Genomic DNA, 18382 nt, shown 5'->3' on the forward strand with positions numbered 1-18382 from the left:
GAATTTCACCTCTCAAAGCCACTTGTGAAACATTCACACAAGTTAAGCCTAGTCACTGCTCTTTATAAACACATCCACTTTCTCCTTATAAATAGTCTCCTTATAGAGACGAATCCCCACCAACGCGGTTTTGCAGTGAGGCAGAGACTGAAAACACTGGAAAGTAGGAAAACTATTCTCACAATGCATTTTGAAAGTTTGCATGTAAATATGGATCAGAGAAAACTGTTTATGTGAGTCCACTTGTTACAGCATGTTACATGTCTCGAACACACTCATACCGTAACCGGATAGGCAGACAGCCTGACAACTTGACTCACCAGTCATATTTATAGCATCCAACGCCCCACACACACACACACACAACCAACACTTACTAACACATGCAGCAGCCTCCATGCCCATTGCCCATCATGGCAGACAGTTGGTTTGGTCATTAAGTTTCCTAATCTACGTCAACAGCTGTAAGTCTAAACTTGCAGCCCCTAAGTTGTGCAGCAACTCATAGTGAGTAGGGAAAAGGGGATTTGAAACTAGGACAGGAGCAGTCTGGCCCCTTTCCCTTCGAACCAGAGGCTCAGATTTGCGACGGGGAGAGAAGTTACTAGACTTAGGCGGAGAGAGAAAAGAGAAGAGAGTTTCTGGGAAGCTTGCTGCAGTCACTGAGGAAAGAAGCCCTAGGGACACAGACCAGTGTCCACATTGCAGAACATCAAATTTTATAGATCTTTTTATTATTATTATTATTATTAATATTATCAAATCCAAGGAAGAATATTCCGGAACAGAAATCTCACCACCTGGAAACATGCACAAGCGCACAAAGATAAAGATTGCCATCGTCATTCTGCTGGTGGGTGTTGCTTGCACGTTCACAGCGGTGGTAACGGACCACTGGGCAGTGCTCAGCCTGCCGGTGGAGAAACTCAATCAGACCTGCCATGCAGTCCACTTTGGCCTGTGGAGACTGTGCAAGAAGGACATTTACATCACCTCGGAAAACTACGTGGAGGAGCATGGCTGTGGCCCCATCACCCTGCCTGGAGGTAAGAGAAAATCTGAGCAAGACTCCTCTGTAACTGGCACATAAAATTACATGAAAAAAGGTGTAGTCCTATACTGTGTGAGGTCCAGTGCTCATGAGGTATCATGCTTCTAAGAATAGAGGTCCTGATGCACTGGACATGTCATATGACATTATAAACTTCACTGTGAAACAAAATAATGATCATATTCTAAATTAAATGCTTGTGGCCTTTCATAATGTAATAAACTTGTTTTTGTCTGCGGAAACGTATTTTCAGGTATCGACACTCCTTCAGGTCTGCTTCATTAGACTTCAGAAACCCGCTAAAAGGACATTTAAATGTTTTCAAATGGTTTTTTAATGAAATCGTTATTGGCATTGAATTGCCTTGTTGTAACAAAGGTGATAGTCTGAGTTTAGGCTAAGTTTAAGCTACCCCGGTGGTTTGCAAATCTGCAGTTGAACCTCAGTCAGGTGATGGTCCTCACTGCCCCTCTGATGGACAATCAACAGGGCAATGGCGGAAACAACGTCCAGGCAGACCAGGTTCTATAACAATTCTTTGAGAGGTTGCCTTAGCTCTCAGTTAGCTTTAAAGACTTAGCCAGCCCATAGATATTTGACATCAACCAGAGATAGCCAAGCATGTGCCACTGAGTCCCAACAGGCTGCAGGCTTTCACTAATCGAACGTTAAACACCACAACAGCGGATTCTACTGATGGCTCCTCCTTTCTTGGTGAGGATGTCTTTATTAGTAAAACCATCTGGCATAGAGCTTGTAGAGAACTGATGCTCCACACGACATGGGTGCCTTCACCTGACATGTACAAACACACTGAAAAGCATCCTCAGTGAATTGAAAATGAAATAGTCCTTGATCTGTGATGGAAAGTTATTGAAAGCATTTGCACAAGCACTGTACTGCACCACTTCCACTTTACTTGAATATTTCCATTGCTAGCACGCATTTTACTGGTCCCATAGTTTCCTGATAATGTTTGAAAAATGAACTGAATTTGACTTATTTAGAAGGACAATGTAATTACATACTTACTATAGACAAATGGATATAGTGTGAAACTGTTAAGCATTCAATTATTTTCAATTATTTATCAACATAAACCTTTATCAAAGTAACCAGCTTTTAGTCTGAAAAAATCTTTTTCCTCTTTAGATTTAAATCATGAGTGACAATCATACAAGCGCACAATTCAACAGATATGAAAGAATCAAATTTCAAACACATAAATTAATATTTAGGTCAGTGTAAATGCATCACTGTAAGTTTCTCTAGTCATTAAGAATTTAGACTCAGACTATTTCTCGTAAAACTTGAATTAATGAACGAGTACTGTCTCAGCATACTGTCTTTTTTTCTTTTCTTTAAAATTAGTCCAAAATGGCACAGCTCTTTCCAGAACACTCCCTAGGAAATGACAAAACCCATAAAAAAAAGCGCTACCCCTACATTTTATGTCAGTAACACTATTTGTTACAATGCATTAGTTACATGGGAGTTTGTGGAATGAGATTTTATAAACAAAGCACATCATCCATTTATAAAATCTGACGCATGTTTATAGATATATTATAAAAAATGCAGCAGTATATTAAGTAGTTAAAGTTAACTCTAGCTCTAACTCAACATGCTACAACATTAAATGCTGCTTACATGTTATTTAGTCATTAATAATAATCCAATAATTTAATATAACCTATAACATAAGACTCTAAAAGGGTCTGTTCTGCTGCTGATAATAGTAATTTTGAATGTAAGAATTTTACCTATAACGGAGTATGTTTACATCGTGGTATTAACACTTTCACTTAAGTAGAATGATCTGAACACCTATTCCACCACAGCCCTTAATGACACTTACATAATGTGGTCAGCTAATGGGCCATAAGTATCCAGATGTCCTAACAAGGATTCACCTTCCTCTGAATGTCTCGAAATAAATTTTGAATTATAACAGATGCTCTTACAGCTGCTTGAATAAAAAATAGCCTGCAATTGAATGAAATGCATCCAAACAGTATTTAGCAGTTGCTAACTAGCAATGACTCACATCTCATTGACTTGAAGTGAGGGTCACTCATCGGTAGAATGAGAGATGATCAACTGTTCTGGCCTGGTGACCACTATCTGAGAAGCCAGTATCTGACTGTCAGTTGTCGTCTGACCCTGCATGTCACTTTATGTAAATGAGGCTGGAATTTCCCCCACAAATTTGTCCTACTCCCAAAGCTGAAAGACACTCCCAAATTATGCCCTAACTGATGGCGGCTGTTTCATTTTTGGAAATCGCAGACACTGTCTGGACTAAAGGGCCATTCCATCAGCAGATGAAATGCCTGTGGGTGGTTCATTTGTGCAGGCATGGCAGGCATGTGCTGAATATACTAAAACAGCTCGGCCTACCCAGACAGGCTGGGAATTCTTTGAGTAAGTGAGTAAATTAGAACTAAGGAAATCTAGTAGATCCTGATTCCTTCAGTCTCCAGACCCGGTCGCTGTATTTGGAGAGGAACATTATTGTTTATCATTGGCACATGTCTTCAGAGAGGTGTCAACCTCTGATCCAAAGCAGGACTTAAACAGTTTGTGAGGAGGTCCTATTCGCTGTACGAGACTCATCTGGTAAATATGGGCTTCTTGTTAAGCCTCACTACTGACAAAGTGCAGATGGTGAGATGATCTGGGAAAAACCTTCATGATGTATAAGATAGGTTTTATCCAAGCCCAAATTTATCTGAGGACTTTTTTTTTTCAGTTTTAGGGGCTCTATTCTAGTCTTTTGTCCTTACTTTTCATATTAGGACATCTATTTATATTGGTTTCAGAGCTGCTGTGATCTGTAGGTAAACCACATCCAATTGCAAACACTTTGAAATTTTTGTTCTAATGACTGAATATTGTGCAAACTGCTCAGCAAGCAATCGTTTAGGTTATAAATATAGGCCACGTAAATACTCAGCTGTCTTGTTTGGAAGCCATGAGGGTCAAGTGTTCACACCAAGTCCAGTGTTCCTCTGAGTGACAGGGCCACCTGGAAGCGTTGGGCATAGCTCTAAGGCCTGCCGTCCCACCAAACTGTTCCCAAGAGACCTTCCTGCAGCTTCACATCACCGTGCGGCTCACATAGCCACTCAAATTACTTTATACTCCCCGGGGATGGGATGCACAGACAGAAAACCAAGTGGAACCACTGGTATTTTGACTTTATAGGGACTCAACGCAGGGATGGGAATCGTATAGCGGGGTGGGGAATTCTCAGCAACGTCTTTAATACTTATATAGACATGTGTCCATATGCTATTGTGGGTTTATAGCTGAACCAAAACTCCATCTATTTATTTGGAGTGTGAGTGCTTAAATTTACAGAGCCTGACTGGTATCAGAAGTTAAATGTTAAGTAAATGTAGAAATAGAAATTTTGTTCCGATGTATTAACACATTTTGCACATGATTTATCAAAATGTTTTGTATTAAAACCTGGTGGGCTCCGTAGGAAAAGAAGCAATATTACCGTGAATGTCATTTTGGTGGCATGTATACTCATCTTGACCTTGCAACAACACAATTGAACGTGTCTTCACATCTACGACACTTCTCTTTTGTGGTTGAGAGACCTAAGACTGATGAGAATATTAAAATAGAGCCGACAAAGTAATAACACGGGTTCAGAGGTCTTGGCCAAACTTACACTGTAGACAAAACAAATTGACACTACGAATCAAAGCTATAAAAGGTAGTGCTGTGACATGACAGTGTACAGAGAAGCTGCTATTCCAATGTCCTCACCTGATCTTTGGAAAGATGACAGATTGCCCAATTAGGGACAAGAGAGGCATTACGGAAGCATGTCAGCATAGCCTAGCAGGATGAGGACCAACAACAAGTGGTGCAACAACGACATATGTGTATGTGTATGTGTGAGTGTGTTCACCCGTGGCGGTATGCTTCCACAGATGAATTCAGGTTAGTTTATGACCACCAGCTTGTCTTCATATTTCTGTATAAGCTTTCACTCTAAAGATGGCACAAAAAGGTGTAATTAGGCAACACACACACACAAGGCCACATTGGGAATTCAGCTGTTTAATACAGATAATGAGCTTAAAGCATGCTCTCCTGCTTCCAATAAATGCTGAGTGGCCCCACTTAAACATAGATAACAAACCAGATATACTTTTAGTGAATGAAGAGCCACTTGGCCGGGATGGTGTTCTAGCACTCCTCAACCCTGGACCCTAAAAAAGAAATGTTATCTCACTCAGAGACAATGTTTCCTGATATTGAAAGAGTTGTCTTGTGTCACAAAACTGGGATAAAGTAGAATGACAGGGGGATTGAATTCCATTAAAAACATGAATATTCACAGTTTTGGGAAATGAGTGAGGTTCAAAGAATGTTTTTCAGCCTCTCTTTTGAACGGAAGGTTTTACTCAGAAGTACAACTAGTTGACGAGCCTCTATCACACCCTCATATGTGCCCTCTACAGTGAAAAACGCTGGGGCTTGTTGCTTAGTAACAAACTTGGCATTTCCTTTTTTTTTCTTTTTTTCTTTTTGATGGCCAGTCCCTGTTCTCATTCATAAAAACCTCTTCTTTTGTTTGTGGGCCCACACAGTATGGCACACAGCAATAAAAGCTTGCAATTTTAAAGGAGGTTTTTGTGAATATTGCAATATTGATTTGGCTTGGAAAAATATGATTCAGAGATATTATTTTTTCCTATTACATCAAATTACTTTGTGTTATTTCCTTATAGGGCCTCCTGACATCCCTTTTAGTTTATTTTCATGGCTTCCAGGGTACATAGGAAAATGATCTACCCTCCCACCGTGGGTCATTGAGCTCTAACCGTGATATGATACTATGCATTACAAGATACTTCCACATGAAAGCATTTCATTGATGTCCCATGGTGTGACTGTATGGAAAAGAGGATTGGGAACATGCATGTGAAGGGGGAACCTCATAGCATAACCAAGATCACTGACATGCACTTGACTTCGCATGGGATTAAGTGACATAGTGGTCCGGTGTTACATGCATAAACATTCTCGCTCACTCCGTGTCATTTCTTTTTAATGTCCGGACATTCTTCTGCTTTCAGAAACGCATGTTACATGAAGTGAAGCCTCAGGTGTTAAGTGTGAGCCGCTCTGTGTGCACTTCGTCAACTACTTTTAACCATGTATACATTTTTAAACCCCAAAGGCAAGCATATGGTATGAGATAATTCAGATGTAATCAAGATTTGACAGGAAACCAAGCCTACACTACACTGCTACACTGGATTCAACTTTTTTTTTTTTTTGGTTGTTGTTTTTTGTACCCTTGGCATAGCAACAAAGAGTATTTACTCTATCCCAGCCATCCCCGGATCACACACACAAAGCATTCTGGCTTTATTTGCACAAATCCCCAAGGTTTAACACCTCGTCTGCATGAGAAAAATTGAGCATGATGTCTGCCGTAACTGTTTTTACTTTGACATTCAAACCACACAAAGCAGACTAGGACTCTGCACAACATCATGCAACCATTTTAGTGGTAATATTATCCCAGGGGTGTCAATCTGTGAGATGCTTTTGGAAAAACTATGCGAGATAGATCTGAGACATTGTGAAGGATTTAATAGTAGTATCATATTCCCATAGTATACCACATTAGGTGGAGTACAGCCATTGGTGCATAAGTATGCGGGGCAAAGCTTGAACAGAAGTGTGAAAAAAGATCAGAGGTACAGCAATGATAAAGACATAGCCTAAACACAATTTCAGATTATTCTGTGAAATAAAAATGAATTTTAAAACACAGATTAGGTGTCGAAGGAAAGAGAAATATACAAATTATGTTCCTCAACAACAAAAGCAAAAAAAAACAAACAAAAACTGCTAGTTACATGACAAGCTGAAACAACTTTGATAACGATTTGGTTTTATTTGCCTGCAAATAAAATTTTGTTAAACTTTGGAATCTTGATTTGAATTAAAGAAATATTTTGGTCTGCAACACCAGAGAATGAAACCACAGCAAAAATCTTCCATACAACAGATTCTGGTCATCAGGGTTGAAAGCAGTTAAAGGCTTCCACCATGGTGCCATTTTAACTAATTAACTATTATATCATGTCGCCACTACATGGACCTCTCTTTATGGTTCCTTCGCTTTTTATGCATGTATTTGTATATAAAAACATATAAATGTTTTGAAAGTTAACGACAGTGCTGAACTTTTTGAAGAAAAAAAAAACCCCATCAAGAACAGTTGAATCAAATCCAGTGAAATTTGTGAGAAGTTGTGAATTCATGTAATGTCAGATCAAATGACCATGTATAATGTGAAAGGCTCTTTTATATTAACCAAGAGAGAATTATCACCCAATTCTGCAGTTCCCCTCAGCTCTGCAGAGCATGTTAGCGTCATTCAGCTCACTGTTTTGGTTTTAGGGCCCACAACTTTACTGCTTTGATTCAGTCTCACTGTTCTCATCAACCCTGTTTGCAACAGCAAGCAGCTATTTTCAGCAAAAAAAAAGAGAGCTACCTGCCTAACACCAGACTGCAGACAAAGTTAGCAACTAGCTGTTCATTGTAGTGGAGCTTTTTACAACTATGGAGCAAGAAATATCCCTGAGGAGCTGGTCAGAACTGAAAGAAGTGTAAATATGTCACTTGCATTAATCAGGTGGAAACAAACACGACACCGAATGAAAGATAATGTTGCCCCGTGTCTGCTAGTTGTGTAAATAGGCTGCTGTTTGCTAACACGTTTGTAGCTTGTTGTGTAGCCCCAAAGAAGCAAAAACATCAATTAATGCAGCTTTAACTTTGAACTAAATCCTGTTTTCTTTCTTTTCGCAGAGGAAAACTGCACTTACTTCAGGCACTTCACTCCGGGGCAGGACACTGAGATATTTGAATATAAAACGCAAAAAGGTAGGTTTCTGAAATTAGTTCCCCATGTGTCGCTTACTTTCATTCCATCCTGTCTGAAAATGAAAACAGGGGAGATTTGTTTGTGAATTAATTTGGCAAATATGTACCTTGGAACATTTGGATAGCCCAGTCTGTGTGAAGTTCAACATAAAAAGCAGCTGCACCACAGCTTCCCAACTGACCCCACCTGCTGCTGCTATCTGTGAGCGCACACTTTCATTCATGTAATCGACCGTCCGTCAATGACAAAACCTGTCATTCGATATCAAACATTCCAAACCCTCTGTCCAACTGTGGCTAAAAGCCAATGTGGCTACACATATTTACAATTGGTAACACTTTATGTCCCACACCATCTCTTTTCTGAAAGCAGAGGGCATATTTACAAAGCACTGACATATATTTTAATTTTTATACTGTTGTAGTGCGCCTCAGACCTTTTTGTCATGAATTATGTTGAAGACTTTGGTGCATATACTATTGTGCTTGGAAAATGTAACTGTGTTTTTTGGTTGGAGTTTTTTCCCCCTATCGTGGTCACCAGATGGGGTTGAGTGTTTCAAATACCATGCCTTTGGAATAGTGCCAGAGATGCTCTGCACAAACAGCACAGTCAATATTTCACAGCTGTGTGTGTTTATTCCTGCTCCCATTCCCTCTATCTTCCATTCCTTCCATCCCCTTTTCAGTGATGCTGTTACAGCTATGGCCTAACTGAGCCCAGCCAGCACAGGTTGTACGATAGCCCTCCCATGTTATGTGCATTAGGGGGCTGAGCACTGTCATACTCAATTACTGGGGTGAAAATATGAATAGGCTTGTACGTTAAGTCGTACACACCCCCACACCTTAAGCTCTGAGACGCTAAAGCAGGCATTTGTTGGTACCCCTACCCCCATCTTCCAACACACACATGCAGCATCCCAGTGCTGATGGCTAGCCCCTTGAGGGACACACTGCAAGCTTGCTGGGATGATAGCTGCACTGACTTATTCACTCTTGACTGAGCCATTTGGCTATACCATAATGGTACATAAGGTTGAATGAACATAGTAGATGTATGTCAACACAGGCACATCCATCCATACAGCAGGACTCATATCTGCCAAAGGGAGTTTGCAAGTAAAAAATAAATGAAGGGTAATGGAAATCTGCCAAGTTTAGAATAGTCAATGACACTTTGGGAGGGAATCTGGGCCTTTGGGGGTTCTGCAAATATTTTACTATCACATTGAGCCATTTCCTTTTGGAGGACTCTCTCCTTCCTCAGGGCACACAAAGTATGAATGAACCAAATTTACAGTTCTTCTTTGAAGCAATGCATAGAGACAGATAGATAGAGATAGATAAGGTTAGCGTGGGACAAAACTACTCAAAAGAGGGAACTTGTTGTACAAGTTCTGAAAATTTCAACTTCCAACCCCTTGAGTTTTTCAATCAAATTTGTCCTCCACATATGAAAAGCATCATCGTGTGCATGTCTACGTATGAACCTGCTGTATATGTACATATAGCTACTTGAATATAAAATACACACACATACAGCACATGCAGACACAGGAAGAGCAAAGATATATAATACTGTCCCAGAGATCAACATATCTCACAATAAGCAACATGTATACTGAAATACAGTGACTTCAAACCTGGAGAGCTTTTGTCACATTTCATATTTCTGAGGACGGAGGAACCTTTCATCAGTCCTATAAAGCAAGCCCTGTATGACTGAAACAGTGGTATCTTTTTTGATGTCTACCTCGCATTTTGTGTCGAGAAACTTTGGTGTTCAAGACTGAGTTAGCCAACGAGCTCCACAGACATACAGTATCCCCTGCCAGGGGAAGATGAAGGCTCTCTCCCCCAAAGGAGTGCCTCTCCCGTGGGCATGGTTCACAGGCGAACAGGCGGCAGATCAAAGGCCTCGCATCCTATCCACCTCTCTGCTCAGAAAAACAAGCCAGCTGCTGTTCCTGTTACATAGACACACTGTATCTGTCAGCACAAGGACCAAAGTACATTCATATTGTATATTTAAAGTATTAAAGGATAGGTCTAGTAATATTCTATATTTTTCTTATAGTCAACAAATCCAGGAAAAGACCAAAACCAACAAAGAAATGATCTTACTAACAAATACTGTGTAGCCAAAGCCTGATAGAGCTCCAATCCTGTCCAAAAAAATTAAAAACACATTAATGAATCACACTGTTGCGCTTGGGTGACATATTCCCCAATCACCTTAAAAATGGAACCTGTATTTTTCGATCCTGCATAATAAAGAAAACACAGAAACTGTGACCTGTTTAGGAACCAGTCTGCTTGGGGCTGAATGCTGAGAAGTCAGACAGTATGGAGATTCCTGGTTTTGATCTTCTCATGGTAATTGTCATTGTCATGCTGACATAATGAAAAAAATAGACTAAAGCAAACCTTATCCTTTAAGCCTAACCTGACACTGAATACTTCATGAATTTTCTCCAAAAACATACAGTAATTCTTAAAAGGATCCAGGATAATATTCTGGCCCCATAATGTAAAACAAATTGTGACAAAAACGTGTCAAAACAGTTACAGCGAGGCCCAAGCCTTGAAAAAATATGCGATCATTCAACCTTCAAGCACTTAAACAAGTTGGATAGTGTCAGCAACACACATTGTTTCTATTCAATAAACAACTAAATGGCCATATATATATATACACCGTAGTACAAGTAGTAATTCTGTATTGCTATTAATCAGTTCAAAAGAGAAGAACATGTGTCTTATTAATAATTCCTGACTGTTTGTTAAAGCAGTGTCTTCTTGTTGATTGTAGAAACTGTGATGTGTCTCATGTGCCTTTCTAACCACTTGTTGACTTCTTTGCTTTTCCGAATCAAAGAAATACATCAAATGGTGGATCCAAACATTTTTAAAGGGAGGGTTTATGGCTTTACTGAAAAAAATCACTCCAATTTATACATTAGTACTGTATACAAATGTGAACGGGTTTACATAATATTATGACAATAGGGACAAATCATGGAGCTTAAAATGTTTGATGTCATAATACCAACACTCTGGGGTCTCTTTCATTCCAGAGTACAACATCTCAGCTGCAGCCATCTCCATCTTCAGTCTGGCCTTCATAATACTGGGGTCTCTGTGTTTGCTGGGATCATTTACCGGTAAAGGCAAAGGAAGAGATTACCTCCTCAAACCTGCTGGCATGTTCTTTGCATTTGCAGGTTGGTCCAGTTAACCGACAAAATTTAATTTTCACTGCTGCATTTGGAGCTCGGGAATCTCGGGCCACCACTGGTGTTACTATGGGCTGTCATATAGTAACTGACTCATGCTTACTCGTCTGTCTCCTCCCCAGGTCTCTGTTCTTTCATCTCAGTGGAGGTGATGCGTCAATCAGTCAAACAAATGATCGATAGCGAGGAAACCCCCTGGATGAAACACTACTACTCCTGGTCCTTTGGTTGTGCCTGGGCTGGCATCGTCCTCCTTTTCCTCAGTGGCATTGCCCTCCTGATCCTGTCCATGCCCCAGATGCCCAGGAATCCATGGGAGACTTGCATGGACGCTGAGCCAGAGCAGGCAGAGTGATAGCTAAACAGACAGATGAAGGCAGGATAAGAGTGACTGTGTCTTTTGTTTTGAGTACAGATGTTAGATTCATTTCAAGAACAAGAGCTGGCCATATAAGGGTAAGGTCATGATGACACAGGCTGGCTGTGGTGTGGATGGACTATAGCCATGATGGGAAATTTACCTCCCTACAATTATACAGCAACCTAAATATGGGCCTATTGTTGGAGTTTTGAATGTTTGTCTTATCCTGAATGCCCACCCAGAGTTTTAAATACAGAAGTCCCCCCCACTACCTCTATAGGTTTGATAGATATTGGAGACTTACTTGTCGGCAAGAGCAGACCGGGGCAAAATGGTATTTGCAAATATCTGGAAGTATGCTTCCCTTTTCTCTTCAGCCTCCTTTATTATCTGCACATATAGAAAAAAATGGTAAAAAATGATTGATTATGAGCTTCCTCAGGGCTAAAAGTCATTTAGTAAGGTTTATTTCTAAATTCATTTCTTTTGACTGTCACTTTTCTGATATTTTTGACTGAAGAAACGAGTCAAAAGCTTAAATAAAAATGAAAAAATCAAACAGGAATAGTAAAAGTAGTGGGAACTACTGACATGGGCTTTGTATATGCTTATACTTTCTTATATTTTTGACTTTTTCTTTGAATATGTTATGTGTCCGTGGTGTTGTTTGGTTTCCATATGACATTGTCATGCACACCTTATTTACAAAGACATTAAGACAATAACATTTCAATAATATAGTAAATATAGTTATGGCCTGACAACAAAGTACTTGATTGCTTGATTGTATGTACTGCATTATGTATAATATCTTGTACATATCTAATGTTCTGCTGTTAATTTTTGTTTGACTTTGATCAAGGAATCACTTACAATAAGTAAGACAAGTCAAGATCTGTATGTCAAGTTGTATATTTATAAGATTTATAAAGAACCTTTAGAGATGAAGAATGTCCCGTTAAAATAAGAACTTTGTGGGTAAACGAAGGATTTTAGAGCAAAGCAGTAGCACAGAGCAGGTTTGTGTGTGTGTGTGTGTGGCAGGCTGAATGCTAAACACCCACACAGTCATAGCACAGCACAGCACTGATCATGCTGGAAAAGATTCAGTTCTAGCAGGTGCACATTCAAGGCCTTCTACTTTTTGTTGACAGCTCCCAAACCAAGCTGATACAAAAAAATCCTCTGTTCAATTTTATGTGTCACGACCCATTTGATACATGTGAAAAAAATTGTTATTTGCATCCATCCATGTTCTTGTGTTTTCAAGGTGTGGAATAAACATACAGAGAACATAAAAGCCCACACGCTTTCATGAGCTGTCAAGCTTTAAACCCTATGTGAAGACTTGCAAAAAGTCAAAGTGTCAGCTCAGCTGTCACTAAATTTTACTTCTATTGTAAAAAAACAAACAAAAAAAAAAACATGTTGCTTTGTTTTAGAACGGACTGTCATAACCAGTCAAATCACACAAACACAAAAAGGAAGCATGACACAGCTCTATTATTCAGCTGAACGTAGCAGTGCAGCTGGAAGTAGTGGAGTTTCACCAACCACTGCACATCAAGTGGGTTATTTTTCAATTACATACATACTGTAATTACAATTACAGTGTGAATGACAATGCTGGTCAGCTATAGCGTTGCAAACTCATTTTTGGTACGAGACTTGAACAACGGTGATAAAAAGTGAAAATGTGGAGCAGTGCTGCAAGGCAAAGATCAAACTACTTTGGTCCAGGTGGGTTTGAGCAGCAGTACACCTTCTGGACTATACACGTGGGGCCGGACTCTTACTAGGCCTCCACAGCATACACTCTACAGTACACCTTTTCCGAGGTAGAGTGTGCACCATCACAGCATGGAAAGTATGAATAAGATAATAGAATAAAGTCATTCAGGTAGCATAGCAGGAAGCTAAGCTAATTCTTTCCAATGGTGAAAATAGACTGCAAAAAGTTATAGTATACTTAAATTACAAATTGCGGAGAAATTTCATGCACCCCAGGTTTTTTCTAGACAGGTCACTGTATGATCCTGAAGCTGTGTTGTGCCGTAGCAGTGGGTAATCTGAGACAAACTAACCGTCTCTCATCCAGACATTTGTTTTTACTTTTCTCGGCATCGCCTGTGACATAACTGCAACCGTTCTGGTCATGTATATATAAGTGAGCAGTATAGAAGTTAATATGTTTGACCTTTCTGTGCAAAACCTGATGTGGTGCCAGAGTGGATCGCACTGCTCTCAGTTATGCAGCTGTTAGTGAGAGCAGTCATCATCCATACTATGAGCTTCCTCGGGGCAAAAAGTCAATTTAGTAAGGTTTATTTCTAAATTCATTTCTTTTGACTGGCATTTCTTCAATATCTTTGACTACAAAAAATTAGTCAAAAGCTTTAATAAAAAAGAAAAAAAATCAAACAGGAATAGTAAAAGTAGTAGCAACTGCTGACATGGGCTTTTTGTGTTCTTAGTCCTCTTTTCATTGAATATGGCATGCAATTAAACAAGTTTATGAATTAAGTAGATTTTGTGAGAGTGTTTGTTATAAGCTATAACTTTGTATTGAAAATTAAAGCCTGTTGAACTTTAGAAAACATTTGTCTTCTGAGACCACTTTCTGTTCAAGTTTCCTTTGCTTCCAGATAAAGCAAAATAGGTTACACTTCACGTGTTTGAGGGTGAGTGGACTTTTTGGGCATGGCCTTTTCGTTAATTTTTAGTTTAAGGCTACCATCTGCCTGCATTTTCCCAAACACCATGTAGAGCATATGAATATGACATATGAATTCTCTGCAGTGCAGTCTTTTAGTGCAGAAAATGATGAGGAGTAAAAAACAGACATGGAATTCAAGAAGTTTCAATAAAAACACTTTAATAGAGAAACAAATAAAAAAGAAAATAAACCTTTGAAACACAGTCTAAATCCTTTATTATAACCACCACCAATTGAAATGAAGAAGAGTAAAACAGATCTATTCATTATTTTGTACCCACGAGGGAGGAACCAATGGGACTGGGACGCTGGGAGAACAGGTGTGCCATTGATTTACTGCAGCGAGGGAAGAACAGAGGAGAGCAAACAGATAACAGGAAGAGATGTGGCGTTTATAGAAGGCTGAACACAGTGCTCTCTACTGGCTGGGCAAAAGGTTGCTCCCTTTCCATGTGACACACACACACACACACACACACACACACAGACGCAGACACACAGACACACACGCACACACACAGGTTTCGCTTTGTTCTCTTTAAAAAGCAACACAGAATGTTCTCGAGAAAATATCAACTTCAGATGGTGATATATGGTGAAATATTGGGAGGTGAAAACTTTTCAAATCCAACTTCATCTGGAGAGTCAATACCCTTCATTTCATAGCAAAGATCCTTTCAAACTCATTTTCTTTGAAACAAAGATGTTTGATAGGACAAAAGTGTAAGAACAAATTAGCAATCAAGAAAAATTGTAAATAAAATCCCTTTAAAATGTCTTTGGCTCAATCTCTTCTGCTTCAAAAATAAATAGAAGTGTAGCTGAAGAAGCGGTGAAATATTAGTATTGCACAACTTCAGAGATTAGCCAACGACTGCTTTGTGGAAAATTGATTCCCCAAACAAATGTGTCCGAAGCTTCATAAATCCAACACATGCCAGGGAGCAACCTCAGCTTTAGCCCTGCTAAGTAACCGCAGAAAAAAAAAAAAAAAAAAAAAAAAAAAAAAGAACTTACATGACCATTACATACTTGATTGACATGTTAGTAAAATATTATAATAGTTTTGTTGATAATGTCACAAGTTATTGTACACATCAAATAATATACCAAAATTTGACTCTGTAGATTGAACAAAAGCTTTTTTTGTTTTTTTTTCTTCTTTTTTTCATCCACAAATCAATACAAACTGATAAAAACAGGGATAAAAACCAGCCAGGTCATCTCAACATGCATGAAAAGAAACAGTCTTCACATTTAAAAAAAAAAAAAAAAAAAAAAAACATGTTGATTGTTGTACAGCTGTAAGGTGGTTAGAAAACAGGACAAATCCAGCAACATATACTTAAAAATGTGTTGTACAGTGAAATAAGTCGTCTTTCAACAGCTGCAAACTAAATTCTCCTCTTTGTCAAATCAGCCAGACACCATCTTAAAAAAATTAAAAAGTTACAACAACATGTTGCAACTACCAACTGGGTTGTTGTTGTTCATTTCTAGAATTATTATTATTTTTTGTGAATTTGCATAATTAAAAAGGGCATACCTCTTCTTTGAACAGCTTCTACAAAATTGAGGCGCTCCCAAAGTTCTTGTTTGTAAATACCTAGAAAATGCATATTTACAAGTATGTGTTGTTCTCTGCTAAGTCAAAAAATCTGGACCTTTGAATTAAAATGTCAAAACTTGAAAATAAATCCATAGCGTGTCAGCTCTCTGCTGACGGCAAAAAACATTGAAGTAGGGGGGAATTAGCTTTCTGGGGAAGTGACAGTTTAAGAGATTTAATAGTGACTAACAAACCATGAGACAGCGGGATGATTTTATTACAATTAGACCAATTTGCAGATAGGGCAGTGGTGTTAACAATTAATGAGTTACATATAACAAGACCAAGCACTGGATGACTGTTTCCAGTATTGGTTTTTTTTCATAAAAAAGAAAAACACTGGCAGATATACTGTATCAGTATCTTTTTGAATTTTACCTGCATGGCACCCAAATCATCAGGGCTTCAGGATTTCAGCAGTGAAATCCATGTGCCTGTACCTGTTTAGCCTCCTTGTGTGTCAACCAATAACAAGCAGTTCTCTGGAATTCAAATATTAATGTTCCTGTGTTATTTTCATCATGTGTCTTGGGACATAAGAGAAAAATGTATGTGGCTGGAGCAGATGAAAGGCATGGTCAGTGCTTTTTCAATTAAAGGGAATGAGATCAATCTACTGCTGTAATGTCAACGTTTCAATCAGATCAGCCTAAGAAAGTGGATATTTAATTCTTTTTATGACCAGGAACAACTTCAACGACGTTACCAATTCATTCTTATAATGCACAGCCTAAAAACAGACACACTATGAGTCAGACCTTTTTGAACAGCTTCACTTAAAGTTACTTTTACTAGCTCTTCGGTTAAATCTCAAGCATTGTGTTGAAAGAGGTGGGAGAACTGTTTGCTTTTAATGCCCTGCAATTAGAAAATAAGATTAAGAATTGGGACCTGCTTTTGACTTTGAATTTTATGGGAAATGATCTCACTATTTGGGTGGAACTGAGAGCAAATGTCAGCTCAGGAAAGAGAGAATTGGTTCACTATAGAGGTTCATATTACTCAGAGATTAAAAGATTGTCATACAGAGGAAACAGGAAAGGATCTTTGGGCAATCCATTTTACACTAGGGTAAGGCATCTAGAAAATGGGGAAATCTCTCTTTGCAAAACATCTGTGAGAAGTGTAGCATCAACTGTCAGAAAAGTGAACAGCATGCTGTTTGCAACAGTGTGTCTAAGAGCTAGACCATTTCCAATAAAATAAAAAGGCCAGAATCATTGCACACCCACAATATTCTTTATATATATTTTCAAATTTCAGGGTATATATTCTACAGTTGATATGCTTAAAATTTAACCAAAATGCTCAAATTTATTGTGTTCAAAAATGTTTGACTGGCAGTGTTGATCACAACCTCAACTTACCTATCATGACATGCATGTCACTCTCTCTTCACTTTCACAAACCCTCAGAGTACTGCAACCTTTTCAAAAAAAACTCAATGGCCATTAGTGACAAAAAACAAACAAACAAACACACAAACCCACACATTTTATATCCCCAGCAGCTACTGAAACAATTTCCCTGGTGAAGATTTTGTTGACACTCCATTTGACACGGGTTGAGAAGTGACTATGCCACAATGTAACGACAACAAACAAACAAAAAAAATAAAAAAAATAAAAAATAGAAAAAAATGACTGAGCATCTGTCACAAGCAAAGCAGGTTGGGATAATCTTATCAGAGAAAGCAATGTCTGGTGTTCTCTAATCCTTAAAGCAAACCGAAGGAGGAATGGTATGGTTGTTGCTATTCTGACATTTTCACACTGTATCTATCGTTGCTGATGAGGCATTGGTGAAAAGTAAAATATCCTATCAATATTTGTATTGTTTTTTTTAAGCAAATAATCACATTAACTACTAAATCACTGAAGATGATTCCCAGGTAAGGTGTCTAAGAATTAGGGATCGGAAGCCAACAAACAGAAAAGAAATCATAATGCAAATGCTAGCATGATACAGGAATTTAAGGACATGTCTGTGGCATACAATTCAGTCTTTTATTTTCTTTATATGTACAGATTAGAGGAAAATTATCTACTTCTATACACTGTTCCATGTAGTTTCTGTGTCAGTTGACCACTTAGCTTTTGTCCATTACCACAACTACAGTAGTCTGAAAATCAAGACGTAACGTCCACTCAAAACTGAGGAATACAAAATGATAAAACTTCAACATACTTATTTAGTAAACCAACAAAACCAACTTCAGTAAGGAAAAATAAGCAGGTAGCTAAGTGGTCAACCAAGTCTCGCCTTTTTTATTAATTTTTTATAACTTTTTTTAGCATTACGTACATATACAAGTGTAGATAATATAAGTATATATTCATATATACATAATGAGTATGTATATATACCAGTAATGCATTCATTATATATACTTATTTTCTTCACAGATATGTGAAACAAGAGAAAAGATGACTTACAAATAAAAAGTTAAAATGAAACAAAATCCATAAAACAAAAA

The 18382-nt window shown here is 38.5% G+C and overlaps 2 protein-coding genes across 3 annotated transcripts in view; one reads left to right on the forward strand and one right to left on the reverse strand.

Moving 5' to 3' along the window:
- Positions 1 to 417: 417 nt before the first annotated feature.
- LOC120800390 (voltage-dependent calcium channel gamma-1 subunit-like) lies at positions 418 to 14143 on the forward strand. The gene is made up of 4 exons (XM_040146467.1): positions 418 to 1046; positions 7907 to 7981; positions 11062 to 11208; positions 11343 to 14143. Exons 1-4 carry the CDS (start codon positions 809 to 811, stop codon positions 11573 to 11575), a joined length of 693 nt encoding a protein of 230 aa, XP_040002401.1. The 5' UTR covers positions 418 to 808; the 3' UTR covers positions 11576 to 14143.
- Positions 14144 to 15331: 1188 nt separating this feature from the next.
- helz (helicase with zinc finger) overlaps positions 15332 to 18382 on the reverse strand; it is a 59830-nt gene continuing 56779 nt past the window's right edge. For both annotated transcript variants that reach the window (XM_040145429.1, XM_040145430.1), the window contains exon 33: positions 15332 to 18382. This exon is cut by the window's right edge and continues 486 nt beyond it. The gene's annotated coding sequence lies outside the window, so the exon portion shown is untranslated.

This window comes from Xiphias gladius, chromosome 15 (genome assembly GCF_016859285.1).
Source record: "Xiphias gladius isolate SHS-SW01 ecotype Sanya breed wild chromosome 15, ASM1685928v1, whole genome shotgun sequence".
NCBI lineage: Eukaryota > Metazoa > Chordata > Actinopteri > Istiophoriformes > Xiphiidae > Xiphias > Xiphias gladius.

Coding starts and splice junctions, on each gene's coding strand:
- LOC120800390 (XM_040146467.1), top strand. CDS start 809: ATGCACAAGCGCACAAAGATAAAGATTGCCATCGTCATTCTGCTGGTG. Junction 1,047..7,906: donor CCCCATCACCCTGCCTGGAG/GTAAGAGAAAAT, acceptor TTCTTTTCGCAG/AGGAAAACTGCACTTACTTC. Junction 7,982..11,061: donor TGAATATAAAACGCAAAAAG/GTAGGTTTCTGA, acceptor CTTTCATTCCAG/AGTACAACATCTCAGCTGCA.